The sequence below is a fragment of the Danio aesculapii genome, chromosome 4 (genome assembly GCF_903798145.1).
Source record: "Danio aesculapii chromosome 4, fDanAes4.1, whole genome shotgun sequence".
NCBI lineage: Eukaryota > Metazoa > Chordata > Actinopteri > Cypriniformes > Danionidae > Danio > Danio aesculapii.
In genome coordinates, this window is record NC_079438.1 from 16,921,371 (window position 1) to 16,946,323 (window position 24,953).

Here is a 24,953-nt window from a genome sequence, read left to right on the forward strand (position 1 = left end):
ACTTTCGGACATCATGTTAAAAAAGACTGTTTACCGGTAGTCTTCTTCCCCGGGCTGTCGCCAGGAAGATGTAGACACTAGTCGCAGACAGATTTTTGTGGCCAAATGAAACTTTTTACAAAGCATAGCTATACGACCACAGAAAATGCATAGATAGTACAACAATTTCTTAGAAAATGTGTATTCGTTAAATCCAGAGTAGATTCAGTTGTCTAAAATCATATGAAATTTGACTAAAACTAGACAAAAGTAGCCTAAAACAATTCAGATGACTAAATAAGTCAGAAGTAATGTTTTGTCTTCTATAAGGCTAAACTAAATCAAAATATAAAATAACATAGTCAAAATAGAGCACATCCTGTGCTGAAAACACACATTGATTAGTTAACAAGTATAATACAGTATTATTTATCATTTATCATTATTTATCATTTATGCATTATAATATTATTAATATATATATATATATATATATATATATATATATATATATATATATATATATATATATATATATATATATATATATATATAATAACTAGGGCTGCAGCTCAGAAACAGTTATATTTACCATAATTTAAGATTTTTCATTCATTCATTTAAAGTTTTTATGTATAGTGCTTTTCACAATAATTTACGTCACATAAACATATAGCCTAGTGCTTCTAAAAATGCTGTCTGTGTATGATACAACCATGTGTGTGTGTATATATAGCCTGTGTGTGTATCTTGTCCACAAAGTCCGTTTTTTAGGCATCACCTCTCAGGTCCTCGTAGGGTTGGCATTATCCCGACTTGGATCAAGTGGCACTCCGCGATCTCTACAGGCCTTCGGATGGGTGTCTCATGGAGGAATAGCTGTTAATTTTTTTGTTTGAACAGGAGATATGTCAATGTGACATGTATCCCTTATACAATTAACTCATGTGATGCATTATATGCTTTACTGATAAATAAGTCCTTATAATCTAGTGTCCAACGTGAATCTTTTCATGTGGAAATGTGAATTGATTTACAAAAAATAATCAGAGCATTTCTCAGCAACAAATTTGAGCATTTTATGGTTTTGGGTTTATTTTTTTAGTTAGTCTGTGGACGAAATGTGCCATATAACAGCTTTTACACAATACATTATACAGTTGGCCTATATATTTTTTTTAAATATGCAAAAGGCTATACCCCCTATTGAACTTCTTTTAAGGGCCAAGTATTTTCGCACATTTCACGGTCAGAATGACTCAAGAAATCAACATAAACATAACATAAAGGAATTATACATCACAGAATAATATAATGATAACTTGTTCGAGCTAAACTTAAAACCACGTTTATAGTGATGGTGAATTATATGAAATAATAAATATAAATTGGTAGTAAAACAACAACCTAAGGTTACTTTATTATTTGGCGTCACATGACACGTATGTGGGGAAATGCTTATTACACGTTTGTTGAGGCGACGTCAGTGTCAGACGTGTTTGAGGCGGTGTGCTTATCACACGTTTGATGGGGCGACGTTAGTGTCAGACGTCTTTGAGACGACGTGCTTGTCACACGTTTGTTAAGGCGATGTAACCCTCTCAGACGTAAAAGTACACGACTGTCTCCTTCGTTCGGTTATCCGTGGCACTATCCACTCGCCATAGTCTCTTGCCAGAAGAGCTCAAAAAGAATGCTTTCAACCAAGACCCTCTTTGTCTTGGCCTGGCACTGAAAAACATGTCCAGTATATGGATCCCAACCATCTCAAAATGCTCTGATCTACCCACATGTCATGGGAAGATCTTCACAAGATTGACGCCTGGCCATGTAATGTTACGGCAGCCAAAAGGAATACATTGACTGGGAATCTACTTAGAAGCCAGCTATGCTCACCACTATATTACCAACACTTGTGTACATCCTTTCACAGAAGTGTAAAAAATGAAAGCTTTCAACCAAGGAGTTCTTTGTGTGGGCGAAAAAAAAAGTCGAGTATGGATGCCATCTCTTTCTGACGTTGAGGTTGGATAAAGCGAAGGTACAACCTCACCAAAAAAAAAAAATGAAGGTCGATATTTTCACTCTGCAGCGGTGGAGTTCTCATCTTCTGTCACCCAGTATTCACTGTAATGAGCTTCCGCCGGTTTGAATGTCATTGCAAGGGTTGACTGGATGCAGCTCATGAAAGGGCAAGCTGACATTTTGTGGAGTAAAAGCTGGGCTATGTGTAAGAATGAATGGGGTGCTTTGTTTGCTGCAAAAAATGCTAATAACGTTCTCCTGTGTGATGCACTGTTCAAGTTACTGCTGATGACCAGTCGAAGACTGATGAAGAAGCAAGGATTATTAAGGAAGAAAAACTGTCCAAGCCCAGTTTTCTACCCTCCTCTTGCTGTCAGCCAAGGTCTTTAGTGCCAGCTCTGCAGACAATGCTGTTAGGACTGGATTACATTGCTGATCTGTGTGGGGGGAGAACGGGTTCTCTTACTCTGCAGATCCTTGTTAGTATAGTGGACAGTATCTCCGCCTGTCAAATGGAAGACCAGGGTTCGATTCCCCAACGGTGGGCTCTTCTTTGTCTATTACTTTTTGGCTGTTGCCTTTCACAATAGTGGTGTGCTGGATCACCTTTCTTTAATCATCCTAATTAAACAAAGATAAACCAGAATCCTGCCTTCGCTATATTTCTTAGCTAGGGTTTAGTTCGTCTTTAGTTCGTTTTAGATCGTCTTTATAATGTATTTTACAAAAGAATAAATTAGATTCATACTTTACCACAGGGTAACTCTGATGGGTTCTGGTAAATGAAGTCAATGTCCACTCCAGTTGAAGAAATGTAATAAAAAACACTTTAATTCATAAAATAAAATCCAGTGAAAAGGTAGAATAAACAAAAGACAAATGACAGAAACAAAATCCTTACTTTATCCTCCGTTGAGGATAAAGGGCAACCAACCTCAATATACAGAAGTCGGAAAGCACAAAGCTGGTCAGTTTGGTTCAGCTTTTAAACTTCCAAAATCAGGTCATGCACATAACTACACCTCATATATCAGTGAGGACTTGACATACTGCATATAACTACCCGTACACCATCTGGGTTTTACCCAACATATCAAAACACTAATTATAAATCACTAAGGATCAACTAATGATGTGGTCTGACCACTCAGTCAAGAATTCTACTATTCAGCAAAACGTATAGGTCATGTCTTATGTGAACAAATTTATAGCTGTTCCATAGGCACATCTTAGAACATAAATCAACATACAAGCACTCTCATACACAATGTTTAGATGTTTTAAGGCACTAAGCATTCCACAAGGTATTTCCAATGAGAGGCATCCCTAATTTACGATGACTATGAGACCTCCCTGCTTCGCAAGCAGAGTCTCAGGTCTTCAGGGTCACCTGCGCAAGTTGTATGCACTCAAAGGAGGTCAGGAGAAGGTAAGAACAGATAAGGGTCAGAGAGAGGTAACATCTCCCTTCTTCTCCGTTCCTGAGTCTTGTGCACCCTCTTCTGGTCACGTCATGCTCTTCTCTTACTCTTGACTGTTTCAGATAGTTGAGCTCTGAAGAATTGGAATGTCAGAATACAGAAGAGGTTTGCGTTTGTATTTTTGTTGTCTCACATTAATAATGGCACCATTCATTCCATGGGCACCATTCACTACAACGCAAGGAACGCAACATCCTCTGCACATGAGAAAATGTTTTGCTGCATTCATGTTAAAGATGCAACTTTTTGTCCATGTGTTTCTTAAGCTGCGCCGAATGAACGAAACTCTGTAGACAAAGATCAGATCTGTACAGTTTCTCTCCAGTTTGCATCCTCTTTTGTGTTTTCAAATGTGTTAACTGATTAAACCTCTTATAACACTGTGAATCGCCTGGGGCAGTCTCAATTTTGAAGCTCTAATAAAAGTCTTCTCACACTCAAAGCACATATACACTTTCACACCAGTGTGGATCTTCATGTGTTCATTAAGGTGTGATAATTGGCTGAAACTCTTCTCACTGAGTTCATGTGAATGGTTTCTCTCCGGTGTGGATCATCATGTGTTTATTAAGGTGTGATGATCGGCTGAAACCATTCCCACACTGAGTGCATGTGAATGGTTTCTCTCCAGTATGGATCCTCATGTGGTGATTAAGGTGTGATAATTGGCTGAAACTCTTCCCACACTGAGTGCATGTAAATGGTTTCTCTCCAGTGTGGATCCTTATGTGTTGATCAAGGTGTGATAATTGGCTGAATTTCTTCCCACACTGAGTGCAAGTGAATGGTTTTACTCCAGTGTGGATCCTCATATGTTTATTAATGTGTGATGAGCATTTAAATCTCTTCCCACACTGAGTGCACGTGAAAGGTTTCTCTCCAGTGTGAATCATCATGTGTTTATTAAGGTGTGATGATCGGCTAAAACTCTTCCCACACTGAGTGCATGTGAATGGTTTCTCTCCGGTGTGGATCATCATGTGTTTATTAAGGTGTGATGATCGGCTAAAACCATTCCCACACTGAGTGCATGTGAATGGTTTCTCTCCAGTATGGATCCTCATGTGGTGACTAAGATGTGATAATTGGATGAAACTCTTCATACACTGAGTGCATGTAAATGGTTTCTCTCCAGTGTGGATCCTTATGTGTTGATTAAGGTGTGATGAGCTGTTAAAACTCTTCCCACACTGAGTGCAAGTGAATGGTTTTACTCCAGTGTGGATCCTCATGTGTTTATTAATGTGTGATGAGCATTTAAAACTCTTCCCACACTGAGTGCACGTGAAAGGTTTCTCTCCAGTGTGAATCATCATGTGTAGATTAAGGTGTGATGAATGGATGAAACTCTTCCCACACTGAGTGCATGTAAATGGTTTCTCTCCAGTGTGGATCTTCATGTGATTATTAAGGTTTGATGATTGGTAGAAACTCTTCCCACACTGAGTGCATGTGAATGGTCTCTCTCCAGTGTGGATCCTCATGTGAGTCTTAAGATTGTCTTTTCTTCCAAAACTCTTTCCACACTGAATGCAGGTGTAACGATTCTTGTCTCTCCTTTTCACAATGCCATCAGTCTGTAAATGATTTTTTTCCTCAATTTTGACATGATGTTCCTCCTCTTTACTCCCCTCATTCTCTTCAATTAGGTCTGAAATACATAGATAAAACATTAGTTTTCATTAAGTCTATAAAACTCTCATCTAAAGCTGAAAATTGAAAAGACACTGGAAACATCGGCTACAAACACTGTAATTTAGATGCACATCAAAATAAATCAGATCATATTTTGTTTGGTCTATTAACGTGTACACATTTAAGCAGACAAACAAACAAACAACAACAACTTCAGCCAGAACCCTGCTCTCCCCAAAACTTCAGCCGCCGCCTCGCCAGCTATCAAGCCTGAATTACAGCAAGACGCTGGCTCTTCCAACTTCTACTCCAACTTCCCCGCACAACGCAAGCCACAACTTCGACTAAACTCAAGACGCCGGCGATCCAAGCCATTTCTATGACGCCGGACTCTCACTGATATCCTAGAGGTCTACTTTCGGTAACGTACATGCTTTAAACGGAAGCCTCACTACATAACTACACTCTAACAAAGACTAAACATTTTATAAAGGTTTCAAAAGACGAGACTAGCATGAATCAAATGATTTCAATAAAGAACTCGCCTCTCAACCTCCCGCCTGTCCACAGATCCATAACTTTCTGACTGTTGAAGTAGTTCGATTGCAACTGACCAAGCAATCTATTCCACAAACATTAGTCCACAACATATTCATATGTTGATAAAGGTCCATGGAAGGATGCAATGTTATCATTTAAACCAGCTGCTGGAGCGCGTGCAACAGAATAGTCTTTCAGGCATAAACACTATATCGATTTTGATTGACAAAATGGCCGCTGACCTTTTGTACTCTGGACTTTGGACTGATACTCTAAGGAGCCAATAGCTGAAAGGAGAAGTGTCACTATCCAATGAGCTTTCCAAACTTTAGATGGCCCCGCCTTATCTCTTGACAGTTTCATGAATAGACTGAACGCTAAGACTTGTGAATGAATTAGGCCAGATACTCGAGATTTTTCAATCATGGTAAGATTCCAAACGTGATCTTTGCCCATGATAACAGTTCATTCACACAGTTCCTACTAAATGGTGACATTGTTTTTTCAAGTTAAGGGTTTGATGTTGGCAGTTGATATTTACATTTTATTAAAATAACAATAATAATAAAAATAAATAAATAAATATATACATAAAATAACCCCTCTGCCACATCTAATCTGATAGCCATGGAACCAATGAAAAGAGTATTACCCAGCCAGTGAAAAACATACAACACATAAAGCATTGAAGCTCTTTTGCAACATGCCAATAGCTACTCGTATATCAATACACATGAGTGCCATAGTCAAGTTTATAATGGCAAGTCAGTGGGATGTGAAACAGCAAAGAAACAACTTCCTGCTTGACTGCTACGAACAAGGAGGACATTTCTGGCAGTGAAGTAACGTTTCATTCACTGTCTCTGTGTTAGATACATTTTGCTTTTAAACAAACTTCTATATCACTAAGAGGTTTAAACTCCACTTCACTCTACTGTCATCTCAGCTGCTCTTCAAGAGGTACTGCCAGCCAAGACACGCCCCATATCCTCAGCTCTCCATCCATCTGCCACCCTGCAGGGGGACGAATGTCCACTTCTACAACCCTTGCACATTGTGACATCAAAGCTATTGTAACATGTTTTAACAAAGGCGCTTCCATTCACAGTTGCCCACGCACTTATGAAGACACCTCGCATGAATATCAGCTAAAACATTTAATTATGTCTTCTGTACATGTACCATGTTGTGAATATTTCATTTCTAATTCTTTCTTGTTTTCTCATTTTAGAGATCATGGCTACCGGCTCCAGAAACTGCCCTTATTCAATCCATCACACTCTACATCCATTCCAAATGTATTCACACTCTTCGCAAAGATGCATTTCCCCTCATACAGCCCACACACTTGATGCCATATTCACACTAGCCCCTTTTGGTTTTTGAGAAGTCTGAATTAACATAATTTCAATCCCACATTCCATCCCATCATAGCTGATCTAACTGGGCAGGAGGAGGAAGCAACGGATCATTTACCACCTCAAGAGAACAATATCACATCAGGGAAGCCCAGCTGATCCTCTCCAACCGACCTCCACTCACATGCATTTCTAGGCCTTATCCCCTCTTTTCTTCCTTTAATTTCCCTCCAAACTCAAACTATCCCATACTTCCATTTACTCTATTTCACAGCAGCTCTAACCCATTTAGAGGTCACCCAAGTTTCAAATGATGTAGCAGCAATGCTCTAAACAAGTCATATACACTTACACTTCAAATACCACTATCGTCACACTCCACACTTTTATTCTTACAGGAACATGCATAACTATACAATGCTGACTACCACCGCACCTTTCTGGTTGAAAAGTGGTTACAGTTCTTTAAATGTATTGAAAGAGTCTTAAAGGTATTTAAAGGTTCTGAATTACACTTTCTGATTCCTGTATATACTCTGTTTCAGAATATGAGCAGCCACCACAGAAGCTTTACAACAACAAATCCAGACCCTGGGAAGGTGGACATCCAATGCCTTAAAGACATACATACGTCTTCGCCAAAGGCACCTCAAAGAAGCCCAGATGACTTTCGCCAGCCATCAACCCACATCTACTCAAGGGCGAGGGCATGATCCAGCCACCTTCCCTCCTCCTTTCCCTTTCTTCTAAACTGAGTAACACTCAACTTTCTCCCCCAGCCACATAGTAAATCGAAGGTGCATACAAGCCCCCTCGTCACCCCGCCCGTTTCTGCAGGAGTCTTCACAGCCCCCTCCCATTTCCCGACTCCTGCCAGACCCTGCCCCCCCTAAGGCTCTGACTCCCGCAGGAGTGTTACCACGAGCTTCGACTCCCGCAGGAGTCATCTCACTGCCCCTCCCAGTCCTTAGCAACCTTATTATTATATATTTATATATCTATATACGCAAGTACATAAATATATATTTATATATAGCGCTGTCACTCCCTGCTCCATCTCCTCACGGAGTGTTCTTCGAGCACCTAACTCATCCCGTCACCCTCTAACAGGAGTCTTCACCTTCCAAATCCTCTTTTCCCAGACTCCTGTCAGAGTCGGCCAGTTTGCCCTGTTCCTCGGGCGCCGACCCCCGCAGGGGTCATGTCACCCCCCACCCCCTAGGCCCCCCCGCCCCCCCAAGGCCACTGAAACTCATTAGATATATATATATCTATGGATTTTTCGTTCATAGATATATATTTATATAGAGCGCTGTCACTCCCTGCTCTATCTCCAGTAGGAGTGTTCCTCGAGCATCGACTCCTACAGGAGTCTCGCCAAACTTGCCACTCACCCTCTAGCAGAAATCTCCACCACCCAAATCCCACTTCACGATTTCTGCTGCAGTTGGCAAATAATAAGAATTGCTGCCCCCAACTACCGCAGCGCCTATTCTGACTCAGAAAAGTCTCCTAATTGCCCCCTCCAGGCCTTAGATTACCCCATTATATATATATATATATATATATATATATATATATATATATATATATATATATATATATATATATATATATACTCTCATATATATACATATATATTTATATGTAGCGCTGCCACTTCCCAGCTCTATCTCCGTCAGGAGTGTTCCTCGAGCATATTTTGTTTTGACTCGTAAGGAGTCAACCCTAGCCACCCCTTTTTTGGCCCCCTCCACTAGTCACCCTCCCCCCCATCCCCCTGCTCAGGCTCCAACAGGAGTCTGTTTCACTCTTTGCTCCAGCTGGAGCTCCCTAGCTTCTTTCACTTTCCATAACCTCTATATCCAGCAGCCGGATATAGCAAATAGGTTCTAGCTTTTGGGGGGAAATTCTTCGAAATACACGGCTGTTGTCCCGAGTTGATAGCATTTTGGGGAGCTCTTGAGACCTACCTGATCTCGGATCTCCTGATATGCTTATCGACCGGGCGGGAGCCCTGGGCTCAAATATCTCTGAGCTCAGGGTTCTCTCCCGGGACAGCATGCCAAACCTGCTTTATACGCCAAGCATATCTAAGTGGGAACTCTTGAAATGCAAATAATCAAATGCACTCCCTCTAGATTACTCGTGTTGTGTTCCCTCATGTGTATCTTCCACTAAAATTAAACATTTTTAACTTGCTTGGAAGCATGATTGAGACAAATCCTGCATATTCACAGCAAGTGCGCATAATTCAGCTTATATTAGTGAGTTTGCATTATTGTATATAACTTGTGCAAATGTTCCCAGTACTGGGTTGCAGCTGGAAGGGCATGTGCTGTTTAAAACATATGCTGAATAAGTTGGTGGTTTATTCCACTGTGGTGACCCCTGATGAATAAAGGGATTAAGCTGAAAGAAAATGAATGAATGAACTTGTGCTAATGCTTAATGCCCCGTTTGCTGTAAACTGGAGTGATGAGGAGATGACAAGATGACATACTTTGCTACTTGTTTTCATTCATTTGTACTTTTGTCTTTGTTTTCTTGCCTTTGTGCTTGTCCTAAGGCTTAGCTAGAGACCTACATGGTGACAATTATATACCCGACAAGATGCAGAAATGCCATTTAAAAAGGTGACCTGCTGTTTGTCCAATCAGGGACAGTGACAACATAAATATATAGGGGGGGGGGTAGAGATACGTCCCTCTCACTTTTAGAGACAGACCATTTAGAAACAGGTGATTAATAATTATATGAACGTATGATCTCATACAGCCCCCCCTCTTTTAAAATGTCTGCTACGCCCCTGCTGAAACCCAAAACTCTGTTTTTAATCTCTGTAAATCAACTCAGAGTTCAAGTTTAAAATCAGAGTTAGTTGAACCTCCTTACTGAAACAGGCCCCTGATCTCATATGCTATTGTTTTAGAACTTCAGTTGCCTATTGGCGAAATGATCAGGACTAATAAATGACTATTTGCTCTACAAACAAGTGTGTTCGTGACTATACATACAAAGTAACACAACAAAATTAGAAAATATGACTTTGCAACATCGAGCAGCATTAGGCATGGGCTAGTATAAGATTCTGATGGTATGATAACCTTGAATAAAAATATCACGGTTTCACTGTATTGTGATTACAGCTTTAAAATGTATATATATATATATATATATATATATATATATATATATATATATATATATATATATATATATATATATATTAAATGTCTGGGTAAAAAACTAAACAAAAAAATCCCTTTGAACACAATTTTTTTTTTTGAGAAACTTTTATTTTTAAGTATGTTGGAGCAGTAAACATGTCAGGCTAAATCATTCAAATGAATCATTGACTTCTGCTGTCTTCATTTGTTTCATAAACACAGATTTCTTTACAATTGAAAACAGCATCTTTGGAGATCATTTCTGCTGGAGATACTGTTGTCCTGAAAAACTTAAAGAGCCCATATTATACATGAAATAGGGTCATATTTAGGTTGTAAGGGTCTCCAACAACAGTCTAATATGCATGCAAGGTCATAAAACACTTTGATGGTCTTATAACCTGCATTTATTTTTACCTAATTATCCCAACGACTCCCATATGAATCGTTCAGCGATTCATTTGTTCCCAACCCCCTCCTCAGCGCGAAGCTAATCTGCGCTGATTGGACCGATGACAGCCTGCTGCGATTGGTCGACAGTGACAGGCTTCAGCACGAGACAGAGTGAAATGCCCAGCTGGTAATCAACTATATAAAAGTAGTCACAGTGCACACGTGCTTCATAGTGTAAGGCTTTTTTCACACACACACACAACCCTCCTCAGAAGAACTGGGGAGATCGACGCGAGTCTCTCTCTCTCCCTCTCCCTCTCTCTCTCTCTCTCTCTCTCTCACACACACACACACACACACAACGCTCCTCAGAAGAACTAGGGAAAGCGACGCGAGTCTCTCTCTCTCTCTCTCTCTCTCTCTCACGCACACACACACACAACGCTCCTCAGAAAAACTAGGGAAAGCGACGCGAGTCTCTCTCTCTCTCTCTCCCTCTCTCTCTCTCTCTCTCTCTCTCTCTCTCTCACACACACACACACAACGCTCCTCAGAAGAACTAGGGAAAGCGACGCGAGTCTCTCTCTCTCTCTCTCTCACACACACACACAAGGCTCCTCAGGAGAACTAGGGAAAGCGACGCGAGTCTCTCTCTCACACACACACACACACACACACACACACACACACACACACACACACACACACACACACACACACACACACACACACAACGCTCCTCAGAAGAACTAGGGAAAGTGACACAAGTCTCCTGTCTCCTAGCTTACGATCGATCGCCATAGCAACGACAAACGGCAGTGGAACGCGAGCTCACAAAAGCCTTTAACGTTAAATCCGTAAACAAAGCGGCACGCGTCGTGTTTTTAACGTGGCTTACACGTGATAAGAGAATATAAAGAGTAACCGCGTGTACTGTACCAGGTTAACAACTCATCTTTGGGTAGAGACTGTCAATAATATCCATCTGAGCACAGCGTGACTTCATTGGACCGGCGGCGTCTGTGTGTGTGTGTCTAGTGTTTTTTCTGTGTTAGTGGGCGGGGCCGCAGGTTTCAAATCTCCCTGGTTTGCGCGCGTAACTACTGGCGAGGCTTGTGTTTCGTGGCTGCGTCATCGCGAAACACCTAATGACTCGTTATCAAGGCGACTCGTTTGAAGCACTATGAGTCGACTCTTTTATAGATGAATCAATAGTTTTAAACACTGTACACTTACAGATTTAAGCCTTAGCTGGATATTTCACTTCACTTAGAGCTGTGTTACACACTACATGGAAGGGCATTTTCAAAAACCCATAATATGGGCTCTTTAAAACAAAACGTAAAAAAAAAAAAACATATAGCGCAGGGCGGTACAGTAGAAAATATTGGTGGTTTTAAAACCTCGACTTTTTTTAACCCGCGGTATACCTTGTAAACTGTTATTGTCCCATGCCTAAGCAGCATAACACTGCTTTTACAATCTAAAAATTCATTCCTTTAAAAAAAGTCTCAAGCAAAAAGATTCCAATGGTGGTGCCTGCTGTTACGTGAAGAATATAGTCACGTATATTTGCATATGATCAGCATGCTGTTATCCATTTCTTAAGCAGCAAAAGTTATTTTTAGACTAGTTTGTTGGCCAGTTGTAGTCAGTGCAATGCTAAACGTTATTGTTCCACTATAATTTGTTAGTTTTGTCTCACGTCGTCCCACAGCAACATCATATAGTTTAGAATACTGTACAATGTTTTATAATAATTAATTACTTTAGTGTCCATTTCATTCAGCATATTTCAAATTGGGGGCATCCACGCCTTTTGACATACTTTAAAGCAAGATTTCTGCAGGTTTCACCAAGTTAAATTTAAGACTTTTTAAAACCTTTTTAAGACAATTATGACTGAAATTTTAGACTAAGGTATTTTTCAAATGGCCCAGATAAAAAAGATTCCTATCAATAAATATTATCATTTTATACATTTAATAATACAATAATAAATTAATAATAATAAATAAAAATATTTTGGCAAAAGATCTTGAATATTGTGTTAAAAAGACAGCTCTACTTGTATCCACACACTTTTTTTTCCAAAATAAACTTTCTTAAAAAATAACAACAAATGAACAAATGTTTTAAAAGTTTTAAAAACTATAATAAACTAAATCTTTGCACATCAATCTGTCCAGGTCGATGTCCTCAGCAGTAAATACATGGAGCACGTTTAAACAAATGTTGTTTTAAGGAAAATAATTAAACCATTATGAGAAATAGAGTTAAAATGACCTTTTTGAATAAAAAGTTGAAAGTTTTATTGAGATGGATTGTTGGTGATTGTATGGGTTTTGGCCCGATTGGGAAGCAAAACATGAACAAAGGAAAATAAATACTTGTTTAAAAAAAGATTTAAGACCTACAACACAATATTTCAGTAAATTTAAGACTTTTTAAGGCCTAAAATTTTATGACATTTAGTGACTCACGGAAACCCTGTTTAAACACAATAGTCCTGGTAATTATTTATTATAATAATGATGTTATTCTAACTCAGATACTATCTGTGAGAACTAGAACAACTACTAGCAACAAGTTTAAATACATGAAGAAGTTGATGAAAAAAAGGGGATTGTGATCAACGTGACATATGCAAGTGGAAAGTACTAAGCCAACACTATCGCTGTAATAGCAGATATCTTCTATGAGAATACTGTAGGTCAAATATCCTCAGCTCAGTTAAACTCTTTTAATTTATTGTTTTTATTTATTTTATATAGCGCCAGTGCTTAAGGACACTTTACAAACAATAGGAAAACAAGAAAAGCAATAAACTTAAGGAGATGGGAAATGGGAGACTAATAATACATAATGACAAAAGACATGAGAACAAGTAACAAGAAAGAAACTCATTCCTGTCTTTCAATGAGTGCTTATGTGCATTTAGGAGAACTAGGCAGCACACTCAGGGCTTCAAGATGGATTTAATTTAGTATTCTTATTATTAAAATATATCTGAATGAGGATCTAATGACTGAGTTGGTCTTTGAGAATGAAAATCAACCTGTTTGTTCCTGCAGATCTTCCTGTTTGACTCTGAATGTTTCTTCAATCTTTACATCTTCACTCTCCTCTTTAATAAACGCCATCTTTATAACAGTGTGGAGATCAGTCGCTTCAGCAGGAGTTTTTCTCTGTGTTTGGACACTTTATCCTGTTTAAAATGAACAAAACAATAAAAACGTCCTGTTTAAAATGAATAAAACAATGAGCAGTAACAAAATAACTTCTCTTCAACACTTGCTTCAACAGTTTCTTTATATGAGAGTAATTAACAAAAAGAAATCAGGTAAAAGAGTAAGAAACAATAGCCACAAATGAGCTGATTAAAACTAGTAACGTTACTCTTCTTAGTGATGTATACTTAGAATGGACTGACATTATGCTATTTAATAAATTAAACCTTCATTAAAACACCTATTACACACATTTCTGTTGTTCAAACAATAGCCCTCATTACGCTGAGTAAAATAGTACTATGTTGTATAAAGGACTAAAATAACATTGTCAACAGCTGCTACATAATTTAGCATCGGATGAAAACCTGAAAATTTAATCAATCGGTTAATATCTGTGTAAAAGCTTTAAAACAAACCTTTCTCCAGTTGATTCACAGCGCAGTAGCGGCGCTGCCTTATGACGTCACACGCCACGCCAAAATAAAAGTCTTTTGTTTTGCTTTTTATTGCCACTTACTGTTGCAGGCATGACTTATTGATACATTTCTCCCTCGTTTTTCCACTTTCTCACACACACATATATTCAGTATTTGGAGTTGATCAAAACATTTACTCTAAACATTTTAAGACAATTTTAAAAACTTTTTTAATCCACTAAGACTAAGTGTTTAAAGCAGAAAATCCCAACATTCTAAAAAGTATAACAAATAATCTGATGGGTATCTTGAGCTGAAACATGTGTACAGACACATTCTGGAGACACAAAGACTTTTCTTAAACCTTAAAAAGGGGTAAAATATGTGCCTTTAAGTAAAAAGTACCCATTACTACTACACGTTTTAGTTTCACTAGCTGGGTCATTATCGCTATAAAGTGCCTTTGATGTCTCACAAGATTGAATAAGTCCTATATGAACATAATGCACAATAATGAAACTCTGATGTTTTGATATAATTGGTTAAACCTTTACACACATGCAGGTAGATTTATAAGTGTTTTGAAATATGCCATATTATTGTTTTTAAATATTTTTTTGTCAATTTTTGCCATATTCTTTCATTGAATAGATGTGATTTTGCCATGTCCCACACACTGCTCAGACAACTTCAGTGAGTCTAAAAAGTAGGTAAATTATATCAAATTAAAAAGATTTTTAAACATTCTTATTATACTTAACAAGTTATTTGTTAAAAAAAAAAGTCATTTGAATAACTTTTATTCTGTTTTAATAATGTCATTAATCATTTTGCACGTGTCCTTGAAATTGCTGTCCACCCTGTCATGATGTGGTAAATGCCCCTTTAAGAAACCCTCTGATGTACTCATTGGCATCCCAATGCCCAATTTTTAAAATGTAAAATATAGATCTTAAAGAGCTTAAATAAGGAAACACTTTATCAGCTTCAGATACATCCTGTGTTGAATAAATTAGCCAAAATTGTCCTCCTTGTCATTGTCCACATATTGTTAATTAGTTAATGTTTTTATCACTTATAAACACACACTACACCATTTGATGCAATATATGAGTGGACAATACAAACCTTTTGTCAATATCTGTCTCAGTCTATATTTAGGATATCCTTTTAAAGTCCATATAATGGATCTCACTGACTGTTTGAAATGAATCTACAGCCCTAAGTATTTATACATTTATGTGAACATCTGTAATCTAATTATTTACCTTATTCTGAAAAAAAACGACAACAGTATTATTAAGGTGTTTAACTTGAGTTGTCTCCAACATTCCCTTCACTCCTCCAATACAGTGTACAATATAAAGATTTACATTTATTAGCAAATTTAGTTTAACTTGAAGAACAATAATAATTTATTTTACCATTAATTTGCATATTGATAAAACCTAATTGATAATAGAAGAGGCGGCATGGTGGGTCAGTGGTTTGCAGTTGAATTCTTGAAAACTTTTACAACCCTTTAATATGAACCCTTTAATATTTGTTGTTGTACCTGTTGTTTTTCAAATGTTCCTCCATATTTAGTTCACTAAATAAAGCCTTTGTCCACTCTGTCATGCTAATGTCCACCCTGTCATCTTGTTTTCCAAAGTCATGTTCAACTTTTATGAATATAAACAAATTATTTATAACCTCACCAAAACATCTCGTGTGATTTCTTAATTAACTAATAAGGGCCAGTTAATATTGTTTAAAAGTTTGACAAAATATTTTAGATCTTGGGTTTTATTTAGAAAAGTATGTGCACTGATAGCATGTTTTATTGGAAAATAAATGTTTTGTCCTTTATTTCATTATTATAAATAGACTTTTTTCATGAAGTTGGGTTGGTAAAGGGACACATGACCTTTCTGAAAATATACATTTTATAATCACACTGAAATGAAAATATACTAATACTACTTTGAATTTGTTCATGACAGGATTGACACAATTTGAGGTTTGTTTCCTGTTTTTCTGCAACTATGTGGTTAAGTCAAAAATCTCTAACTTTTTTTTTTAAATTTTGATGTCTTTAAGTACTTTATAGTGGTAATGACCCTAAAAACGTTTTTCAAAATTGTCTTAAAATGATTAGATTAAAGGTTTTGATCAACTTTAAATACTGAATATCTGTTTCTGTGTGAGAGATAGCAGATCTGTTGTGGAAAGTGAAAAACGAGGGAGAAATGTATCAATAAGTCATAACTGCCAGTGGCAAAAAAAGCTAAACAAAAAGACTTTTATTTTGGCGTGGCGTGTGACGTCACACGGCTGCGCTGCTCCCGCGATGTGATTCAAGTGGAGAAAGGTTTGTTTTAAAGCGTTTACAGATATAAAGCGATTGATTAAAGTTTCAGGTTTTCTCTTCGGCTCAAAATATGTACCTGTTGTTGACAATATTATTTACTCTTTATACAACGTTGTACTATTTTACTCACAGTAATCCAGGGCTACTGTTTGAATAAAGTAACAGAAATGTGTATTATAAATGTTTTAATGAAGGTTTAATTTATTAAGTAGCATAATGTCAGTTCATTCTATGTATACATCACTATATATAAGAAATGGAGTACTAGTTTTAATCTGCTCATTTGTGGCTATTGTTTCTAGCTCAGACCTGATTTCTTTATTGAGGTAAAGTTGGTTTTATATTCGCACATTCAGACTTTCTCCTAAACTAACTGAATATAACTTTTTAAAATAATTATTTGCTAATTCTAAACAGGGAAATCATCTTATCAAAATACAACATTGTTCACAGTCAAATAAACAGTAATGTTGTTTTCAAGTCCTACTTAGATGAGATTTCAGACTCAAAGTACCATGGTAAACAATACAAGGACCATGTCAAAGGTTGTCACTGAACAAATGTACGAATATAAAACCAACTTTACCTCAATGATTTCTTTTTGATTTCTTGTTTCTTTCATCTTTTTATTTACTCTTATATAAAGAAACTGTTGAACAAGTGTTGAAGAGAAGTTATTTTGTTTCTGTTCATTGTTTTATTTATTTTAAACAGGACATTTTTATTGTTTTGTTCATTTTAAACAGGATAAAGTGTCCAAACACAGAGAAAAACTCCTGCTGAAGCGACTGATCTCCACACTGTTATGAAGATGGCGTTTATTAAAGAGGAGAGTGAAGATATGAAGATTGGAGAAACATTCGGAGTCAAACAGGAAGATCTGCAGGAACAAACAGGTTGGTTTTCATTCTCAAAGACCAACTCAGTCATTTGATCCTCATTCAGATATATTTTAATAATAAAAATACTAATTTAAATCCATCTTGCAGCCCTGAGTGTGCTGCCTAGTTCTCCTAAATGCACATAAGCACTCATTGAAAGACATGATTGAGTTTCTTTTGTTACTTGTTCTCATGTCTTTTGTCATTCTTTTATGTATTATTAGTCTCCCATTTTCTCTACCTTAAGTTTCTTACTTTTCATGTTCTCCTACTGTTTATAAAGCGTCCTTGAGCAATAAATTAAAACAAGTTTAACTGAGCTGACGATATACAGTATTCTCGTTGAAGAAATCTGCTATTACGGTGATCGTGTTGGATTAGTACAGGGGTGTCCAAACTCGGTCCTGGAAGGCCGGTGTCCTGCAGCTTTTAGCTCCAACTTGCCTCAACACACCTCCATGAATGTTTCTAGAAAGCCTAGTAAGAGCTTGATTAGCTAGCCCAGGTGTGTCTGATTGGGGTTGTAACTAAACTTTGCAGGACACCGGCCCTCCAGGACAGAGTTTGGACACCCCTGGTTTAGTACTTTCCACTTGCATATGTCACGTTGATCACAATTTCTTGATTTTTCTTCTTTATGGATTAAAACTTGTTTCTAGTAGTTGTTACTAGTTCTCACACATTTTTCACCTGCTACTCTGCCAGGAACTTTGCAGCTTGAGAGCACCTTCAATAATAATCTAAACATTTGATTAGAGATAGATCGCAAGATGTGCTCAAAAGCGTGGCTACGTGTGGTGAAGAACAATGGCAAGGCTAAGTGTAATTATTGACAACATAATAAGTTGTAAAACAGTGTCACAACCAACATGACAAAGCATCTGCGGTTCGGTCACATACCTTACGAATATTGAATTAAAAGAATGGCGTGTTCGGTTCATTGTGCTGCCCATGGGTGCAACTAACAACAGTTTTGCATTTAACTTAGTGTAACTTCTTGAGCGTGATGAGCAGTTCGGTGTTAGTTTTTATTTAAAAATCTTGAGGTGAAACTAAACTGCATATTCTCTCGGCCTCCTCATTCATAAACAGCGGGACGGTCTGCTAAAGCACGCAGGAGAGATGGCTTTACACTCCGTCATTCATAATCTTAGCTGTTGTATTGAGTTGAAAGAATATATAAAGTAGAATGTTCTTTTAACAGTCCCGATATGTTTATTCTTTTCCTTTTGCTAAATTTTTATCATTTCTCTTCTGCAAAATAGATTTTTTTTTAAAAATCTGCTTTATTCTTTTAAAACTGAAAGCAGAGCCCGTCAATTGGTGTTTTTCTATTAGATACACCTTTGTGAATGTTTTATTTTATGTGTTTAGTCTCTAATGTGCTTTTAATCATGTTATTTAAAAAAAAGCATGTATATACCTATTAAAACTGAATAAAGAGCATGGTCTAATCAGAAATAAATGTAATTAGTTATTTATTTCATTATTTCATGCATAAAATAGGCTAGTCTTTTATAAATTGACATCAGATTACTGAAAACTAACCTGAATATCTGCGTGAACAGGGCCACAATGACTTTTTTTTTATATTGAAACAATGGGATAGTGTCTTTCTGTCTACATGACAGGCAAACATGTCAGAAAAAAAAAACTGCTGAATCTCCACGAATATTTTGTTGACTTATAAAATAAATGTTGTCTGGTTTAGTGATGCATAAAAAATGCAAAGCAGAATTCTCCTGAGCTTATTAACCCACTGATGACAGCCACTTTGTGATGGCTTTTAAGGTGGTTAATGAGGTTTGTTGTGTTACCTTGAAGTTTGGACTGAACAGAAGCAAAGGCTACCTGATCAACATTACATTCCTCAAAAAACACTTGCAATCTAGACTCAGTCACCTCGTGCTTGTTGCGCTACAATCTGTAAACTCCACTCATTAAAATAACGACTTGGTGTTTAAACTGTAAAATCATGACAATATTTAATTATTGATCGTGGACCACAAATTGTTATTGTGATGATAATATGGTTAATCATGCGGCCTTATGTTCTTGGCTGTTTTTGACCCATTGACTCATTTTTAACCGCAAAGCCATGACACCAAATAATCATGAATTCTAGATTGTTGGTGTTTTCCCTGTTGGGAAGAGGTAAAATGTGTCATTTTTACTGTTGATGATCAGTTGGCAGCATTAACCCTTCAGAAAATTTCCTAAATCGTTTATGCAGAGTTCAGTGAAGGAAAAACAGCAGATTATAGTGTGTGTGCATAAATACACTTTGTAGGCGGACCAACAGTTTTGACAAGTCTATCAAATAAAGAAAAAGCAGGAGTCAGAGATTCAATTAAAAGAAAGTTTACTGTAGATAGTTTACAGTTTCATCAGCAGAGGCCAGCTTCAACAATCGCAAAAAGTTTGTAGACCGCTGTACATACAGTCTCAGAACAACAACAATTAGACTCTTACGTCACATCATTAACTGCGTCATACATATAGGTGGTTAACCCCAGGGGACGAAGACTGTCTTCTCCTCAAATCGCTTTCTGTTTTGATCGTCCAAATAGGATCAATACATCAATCAAATCTGTTAAGTGTCTAGTTTTTACTGTGTACGCTCACAATGCCAACAAACGTGTGTTTTTGCAATATAAGGATAATAAACAGTGTAGACATTCTCTCTTTTCTCTCTCCGCGAACTGTTTTTAGAAATGCGTCAGTAAAGTGCACTGAAACTCCACGAAAACAAAACACACAGATAACTGGAAAGAAATATTTGAACCTATCAGTTTACAATATACTGATGCCCTGCTTTGCTAGGCTTTATTGGTGATAACAGTCAGAAATGTTGGACCATTATTGCCTTTTTAGCATAAGCAGAGGAGAGAAACTAGCCAGACGGTAATGTGTGAATTGTAGAGCGGGCTAAATCTAAAGAAACATCTGTATTTAAAAAAAAAAAACGTATGATGTAGTTCCAAAAACTTTCAACTTCTCTGTTTATCCGTCTGACTTTACAGTGTGGTTCTTTTGACCGCCCCCTGTCGTTTTAAAAGAATATCACAACGGCGAACGCGGCGAGTATAATAGCCTTGTCCGTTTCGCGAGGTGCGCACGCAGTCAGGGGAGGTATAAATCCAGTGCCTCTCTCTCTCACACACACACACACACACACACACTCCCACACACGGTTTACTCCATATAAAAGGCAGAATTTTTTTTGCGCTATAACCGATGATCAGTAGTAAAAATCACAAATCTCTTCCCAGCAGGAAATGTAATGATGGTGTGGGAACGGTGAATACCCCCCCTCCCCCAATTAAAATAAACATTACAAATATATGTTTGTCAATTGTTTTTAAATTATTAATCTTGGGAACCAGACAGAATATCTGTAAAAATACCTTTTTAAAGAAAATATACTACGGCTAGCTCTCACCACCAGTTACAAATATTTAAAAAAATAAATAAATAAAAAAAAACAAACAAACAATAAGAACCAGAAAAAAACTCAGACAATTGCTTTATTTGTCTACATAAAGTTTGAATTAGTCAATAATAATAAAAAACACTGTACTTTTCACACACAAACAAACAATTTAACAATAATCACAATGAAACCCAAAACCCTCAGCAGTTATAAGGCAAATGAAAGTGAAAGGAAAAATGGGTGGAGACCAATGTTGACTGCTGTCACAGAAAACACCAACAATCATAAATGCATGATTATATGCCATCATGGCTTTGCAATCCAAAAAAAAATGTTCTTATAATAGTCCAATGGAGAAAAAACAGCCATGAATATAACGAAAAGGGAGTAAATTTGCCCAGAGTGTATTGAGTTTATTTATTTATTTTTATTTCAAAGCATTTTCCCAGAATATGTCAAAATAAGATGTCCCTAAATATCAGTCCGTTTGCTGAAACACAGAGAAAGTTTTGGCCAAATTAAGCCTCAAAATCACTCCAGAATGAATGAAAATGACCAACAGCACACAAGGGTAAAGGTGCACATTCCAGCCTTTATTCAGTTGCTGTACAGGCATGTCTCATGTCTGTGAGGCAAATATTCAGATGTTTGTTTAACTGTTACCCCAGAACATTTTTTCTTATGCATTTACCAGTCAGGCACAGAGTAAACAACTGTTCCCTGTCTTCTTTACAAATTTTAGAAAAACATTTTGTTGTAATTATGAATATATACAAATAAAAATAGGCCATTTACAGCTTTAAAATCTGTGTCTTACCAAAATGACTTTTATTATCAATTATGTAAGAAACTCTTGTGACGCCTGCTGTGCTGTCATTTGTCTGCCGTGTCTGTCTGTGTGTCTGTTTTGCTCCTTCTTCAGATGCGCTGCAACATTGCAGGGCATAATCAGGTGGATGGGGAACAAAGTGTGTGCTCTTTTATCAGCGTCCTGCTACTGTTTGGGACAGACTTTTTTCTGATGCTAAGAGTTGGACGGAGACCAGCAACGTGCGAGTTGGCGAGGCGTTTTGCCTTATGTTTGGTCACAGTCGACTTAAAATAAACTTTTGAAACGTGACTTTTGGCTTCCCCCTCCTTGTTTCGCCTCGAGGGCGTAACAATTGGCGGCACGTCCTTGTGTATTTTTGTGTCCATCTTGTTTATTTTAGTTAGGATTTCGCTTGGTAAGTGTTTTTTTTTTTTTTTGTTTGTTTGTTTTGTATTTTGTCGGGAGGGAGGGAAGTATTGTGGTGGCTTGCAGGCAACTTGTGGTCTCCATCCTGACCAAGTGAAATACTGGATTAAATTACATTAAGCTCTAGTACGTCATAGTCTAATCCGTCAAAAGATATATACATAGCCTATATTGTGCAGAAATAAATTGTCCCCGGTTAGGTGAAGACATGTCTTCAGATATGTTATTTTTTATTTTTGGCTGGATCGGGGCTTAGAAGCATTTGTCTTGGGAGCACGGATGAGGTTTGGGGAATCACTGGTTCATTGGTGGTTCTCCCAAACTTGGGGTGTATAGTGCATAAATTCCCGGTCTTGGGCGTGTTGAAGATTAGGGTCCACATTTTTTTGTTTATTGGAATCAGGCAAGGCGTCCTAAAAGTCCATCAAATAGACACTATTTGATTTGTAACTGTTGCTTGGAAGAAGGGCATTGGAAATCTAGTTGTCCCGTTCTTAAATCAAAAAGTGCTAAAGCACAATGACTAAATCCACTGTTTTTGTGAAGCCCGCTGCGCTTGTAGCCACTGCACCACTGTCCGCTCAGACTGTGTCTGCTGAAACCGGCAAATACATCAAGCGTGTTAGACCGCCAGGATATTTTTAATCCGTTTATTCCGGATGGTTTTGTTTCACTTAAAGGTGGTAATAGAATAGCAGTAAAAAATTCTCAGAGAAACAGGATCATGGGCTTCCTTTTATTTTAGAGTCTATATTGCTGTTTTCACTGGAGTCTGACACTGGTAAGTTGTTGTTAATTCATGGTATTGGATTGATTGTATTCTCTGTACCCTTACATAAAGTGACTCTGAATTATGATCTGGTCCAGGGAGGTGTTGAGCTTGGTGTGCGACTTGTTCTGCCTATTGAAGGCGTGTTGCTTATTCTTGGCAATAATCTGGTGGGCGGACGCGTTTGGGTTGGTGAAACGCCACCCTTTGTAGTTTCTAATCCGCCTCCCTATTGTGACTGTCTGGACAAGAGTGCTCTGCAATATCCTGACGTGTTTGTTGCTTCTGCAGTGACTCGATTCGCTATCTGGGTGCAGTCTGAAGTAAAACCCGTAAGTATTGAACATTTTTTTTCTGTTAACTGATTAGCCACTGGCTGTGTCTAGGGAAGAGCTCTCAAAGAAACAGCAGAACGATGTAACTTAAAAGCTTAGTATGAGCAGGTAGTTGATTATATTGAAATTCGAAACCAGGCACAGGATTATTTCATCAGAGATGGGGTTTTATTGAGAAAATGGTCTCCCCATGCTGGTTTTTGTGTGGGTGATCCTTTTGTCCAGGTGGTGGTGCCCATTAAATGGCAGACGGTAGTTTTAAAAACTGCGCATGATGGTCTTGCCGGTCATGCTGGCATAAAAAAGACGTACGATAGAATTCTTAGTTATTTTTACTGGTCTCATAACAAAAAAGATGTCGCCAGTTATGTTAAAACCTGTCATACATGCCAGCTGACTGTTAAGCCTAATCAGTCGTTAAAACCGGCACCTCTGCAGCCCATTTTTGCGGTATGCCAACCTTCGAGTATCTTATCATTGACTGTGTTGGGCCACTCCCTCTCTCAAAAGCAGGGAGTGAATACCTGCTTACAGTAATGTGCCAGGTCACGCGCTATCCGACTGCGTTTCCTTTGTGTTCTATTAACACCCAAGTCTATTGTAAAAGCTCTCACTCAGATTATTTAAATTTTTGGCTTACCTAAAACTATTCCGTCTGATCAGGGAAGTAATTTTACTTCAAACTTGTTGGCCCAAGTTCTTTGTCATCTGGGGATTAAATACAATTTGTCCACTGCATATCATGCGCAAAGCCAAGGTGCGCTAAAGTGCTTTCATTCCACCTTAAAATCCTTGCTTATTCTGTTGAGATGGACAGAGTTTGGGAGGAGGGCCTCCTGTGGCTGATGCTGTCAGCCAGGGAAGTAACTCAACAAAGTATTGGCCATAGCCCAAATAAACTTGTTTTTGCACATAAAGTTCGGGGCGCTGGCTGTTTTGCACGATCAGTGGACTGATTTAGATCCGCCTGAGAAATTGTCTGATCACATTTTGGGTTTTCGTCGACGGTTTTCGTTGGCATGGGAACTAGCTAAAGCACCTGTTTGACCGTCGCACTGAACACAGACAGTTTAGCGTGGGTAACCAGATTGTTGCGCTCCTCCCGGTGTTGAGATCGCCCTTTCAAGCCTAGTACGCTGGGCCATATAAGGTGACGCACATTGGCAATAATGATAACTACACTATTTTAACACCAGACCGAAAAAAGAAATCACAAGCTTGTCACGTTAATATTTTAAAGCCATATTTTAATCGAGACGTGTCACACCAATGCAGATAAATCCTGTAGCATTGCTTGATAGTTTTCCTGAGCACTATGCGCATCATGTGACTGACATGCAGGCGGATGAATTTAAAACACCCGATGATTGCGTGTTGCAGGGTAGGTTGAGGAATTCTGAGAATTTTAAAAATGTGTTATTTTATTTTAAACATCTAGATGCTACTCAACATAAGAATTAATTCATTTGTTATCTGAGTTTTGTTGTAAATTTCTCTAGTCTAGCTCACGGCACCAAACTGTTGTGAAATTCTAAGAAGAGCCAAAAAACCAAGGAGAATTTTCGGTTTTCTTCAAAGCAGAATCCTTTAATAATAAGAACTCAGCATGGCTGTGGCGTCATCAAAAGAAAACTGTCAACTGTACAGCAAGCACTAGGTTTTTATACATTCTAAAACAAAGCATGCAAATGAAGTGTTGTTGTCGGCAGGGTAAA

The 24,953-nt window shown here is 37.8% G+C and overlaps 1 protein-coding gene and 1 pseudogene across 1 annotated transcript; one reads left to right on the plus strand and one right to left on the minus strand.

Annotated features, from left to right (window-relative positions):
* Nucleotides 1-2,813: 2,813 nt before the first annotated feature.
* On the minus strand, nt 2,814-14,288 carry LOC130222119 (gastrula zinc finger protein XlCGF57.1-like). The gene is made up of 3 exons (XM_056454751.1): nt 14,231-14,288; nt 13,640-13,789; nt 2,814-5,136 (listed from the first exon to the last, which is right to left on the minus strand). Exons 2-3 carry the CDS (start codon nt 13,722-13,724, stop codon nt 4,010-4,012), a joined length of 1,212 nt encoding a protein of 403 aa, XP_056310726.1. The 5' UTR covers nt 13,725-13,789; nt 14,231-14,288; the 3' UTR covers nt 2,814-4,009.
* A 2,241-nt stretch (nt 14,289-16,529) lies between these two features.
* Nucleotides 16,530-24,953, plus strand: part of LOC130222235 (oocyte zinc finger protein XlCOF6-like) — a 134,838-nt pseudogene continuing 126,414 nt past the window's right edge.

Excerpts from the sequence above, each read along its gene's own strand:
- LOC130222119 (XM_056454751.1), bottom strand. The coding sequence starts at position 13,724 with ATGGCGTTTATTAAAGAGGAGAGTGAAGATGTAAAGATTGAAGAAACA. Across the intron at positions 5,137-13,639 it reads AGATCTGCAGGAACAAACAG|ACCTAATTGAAGAGAATGAG; the intron begins GTTGATTTTCAT and ends TATGTATTTCAG.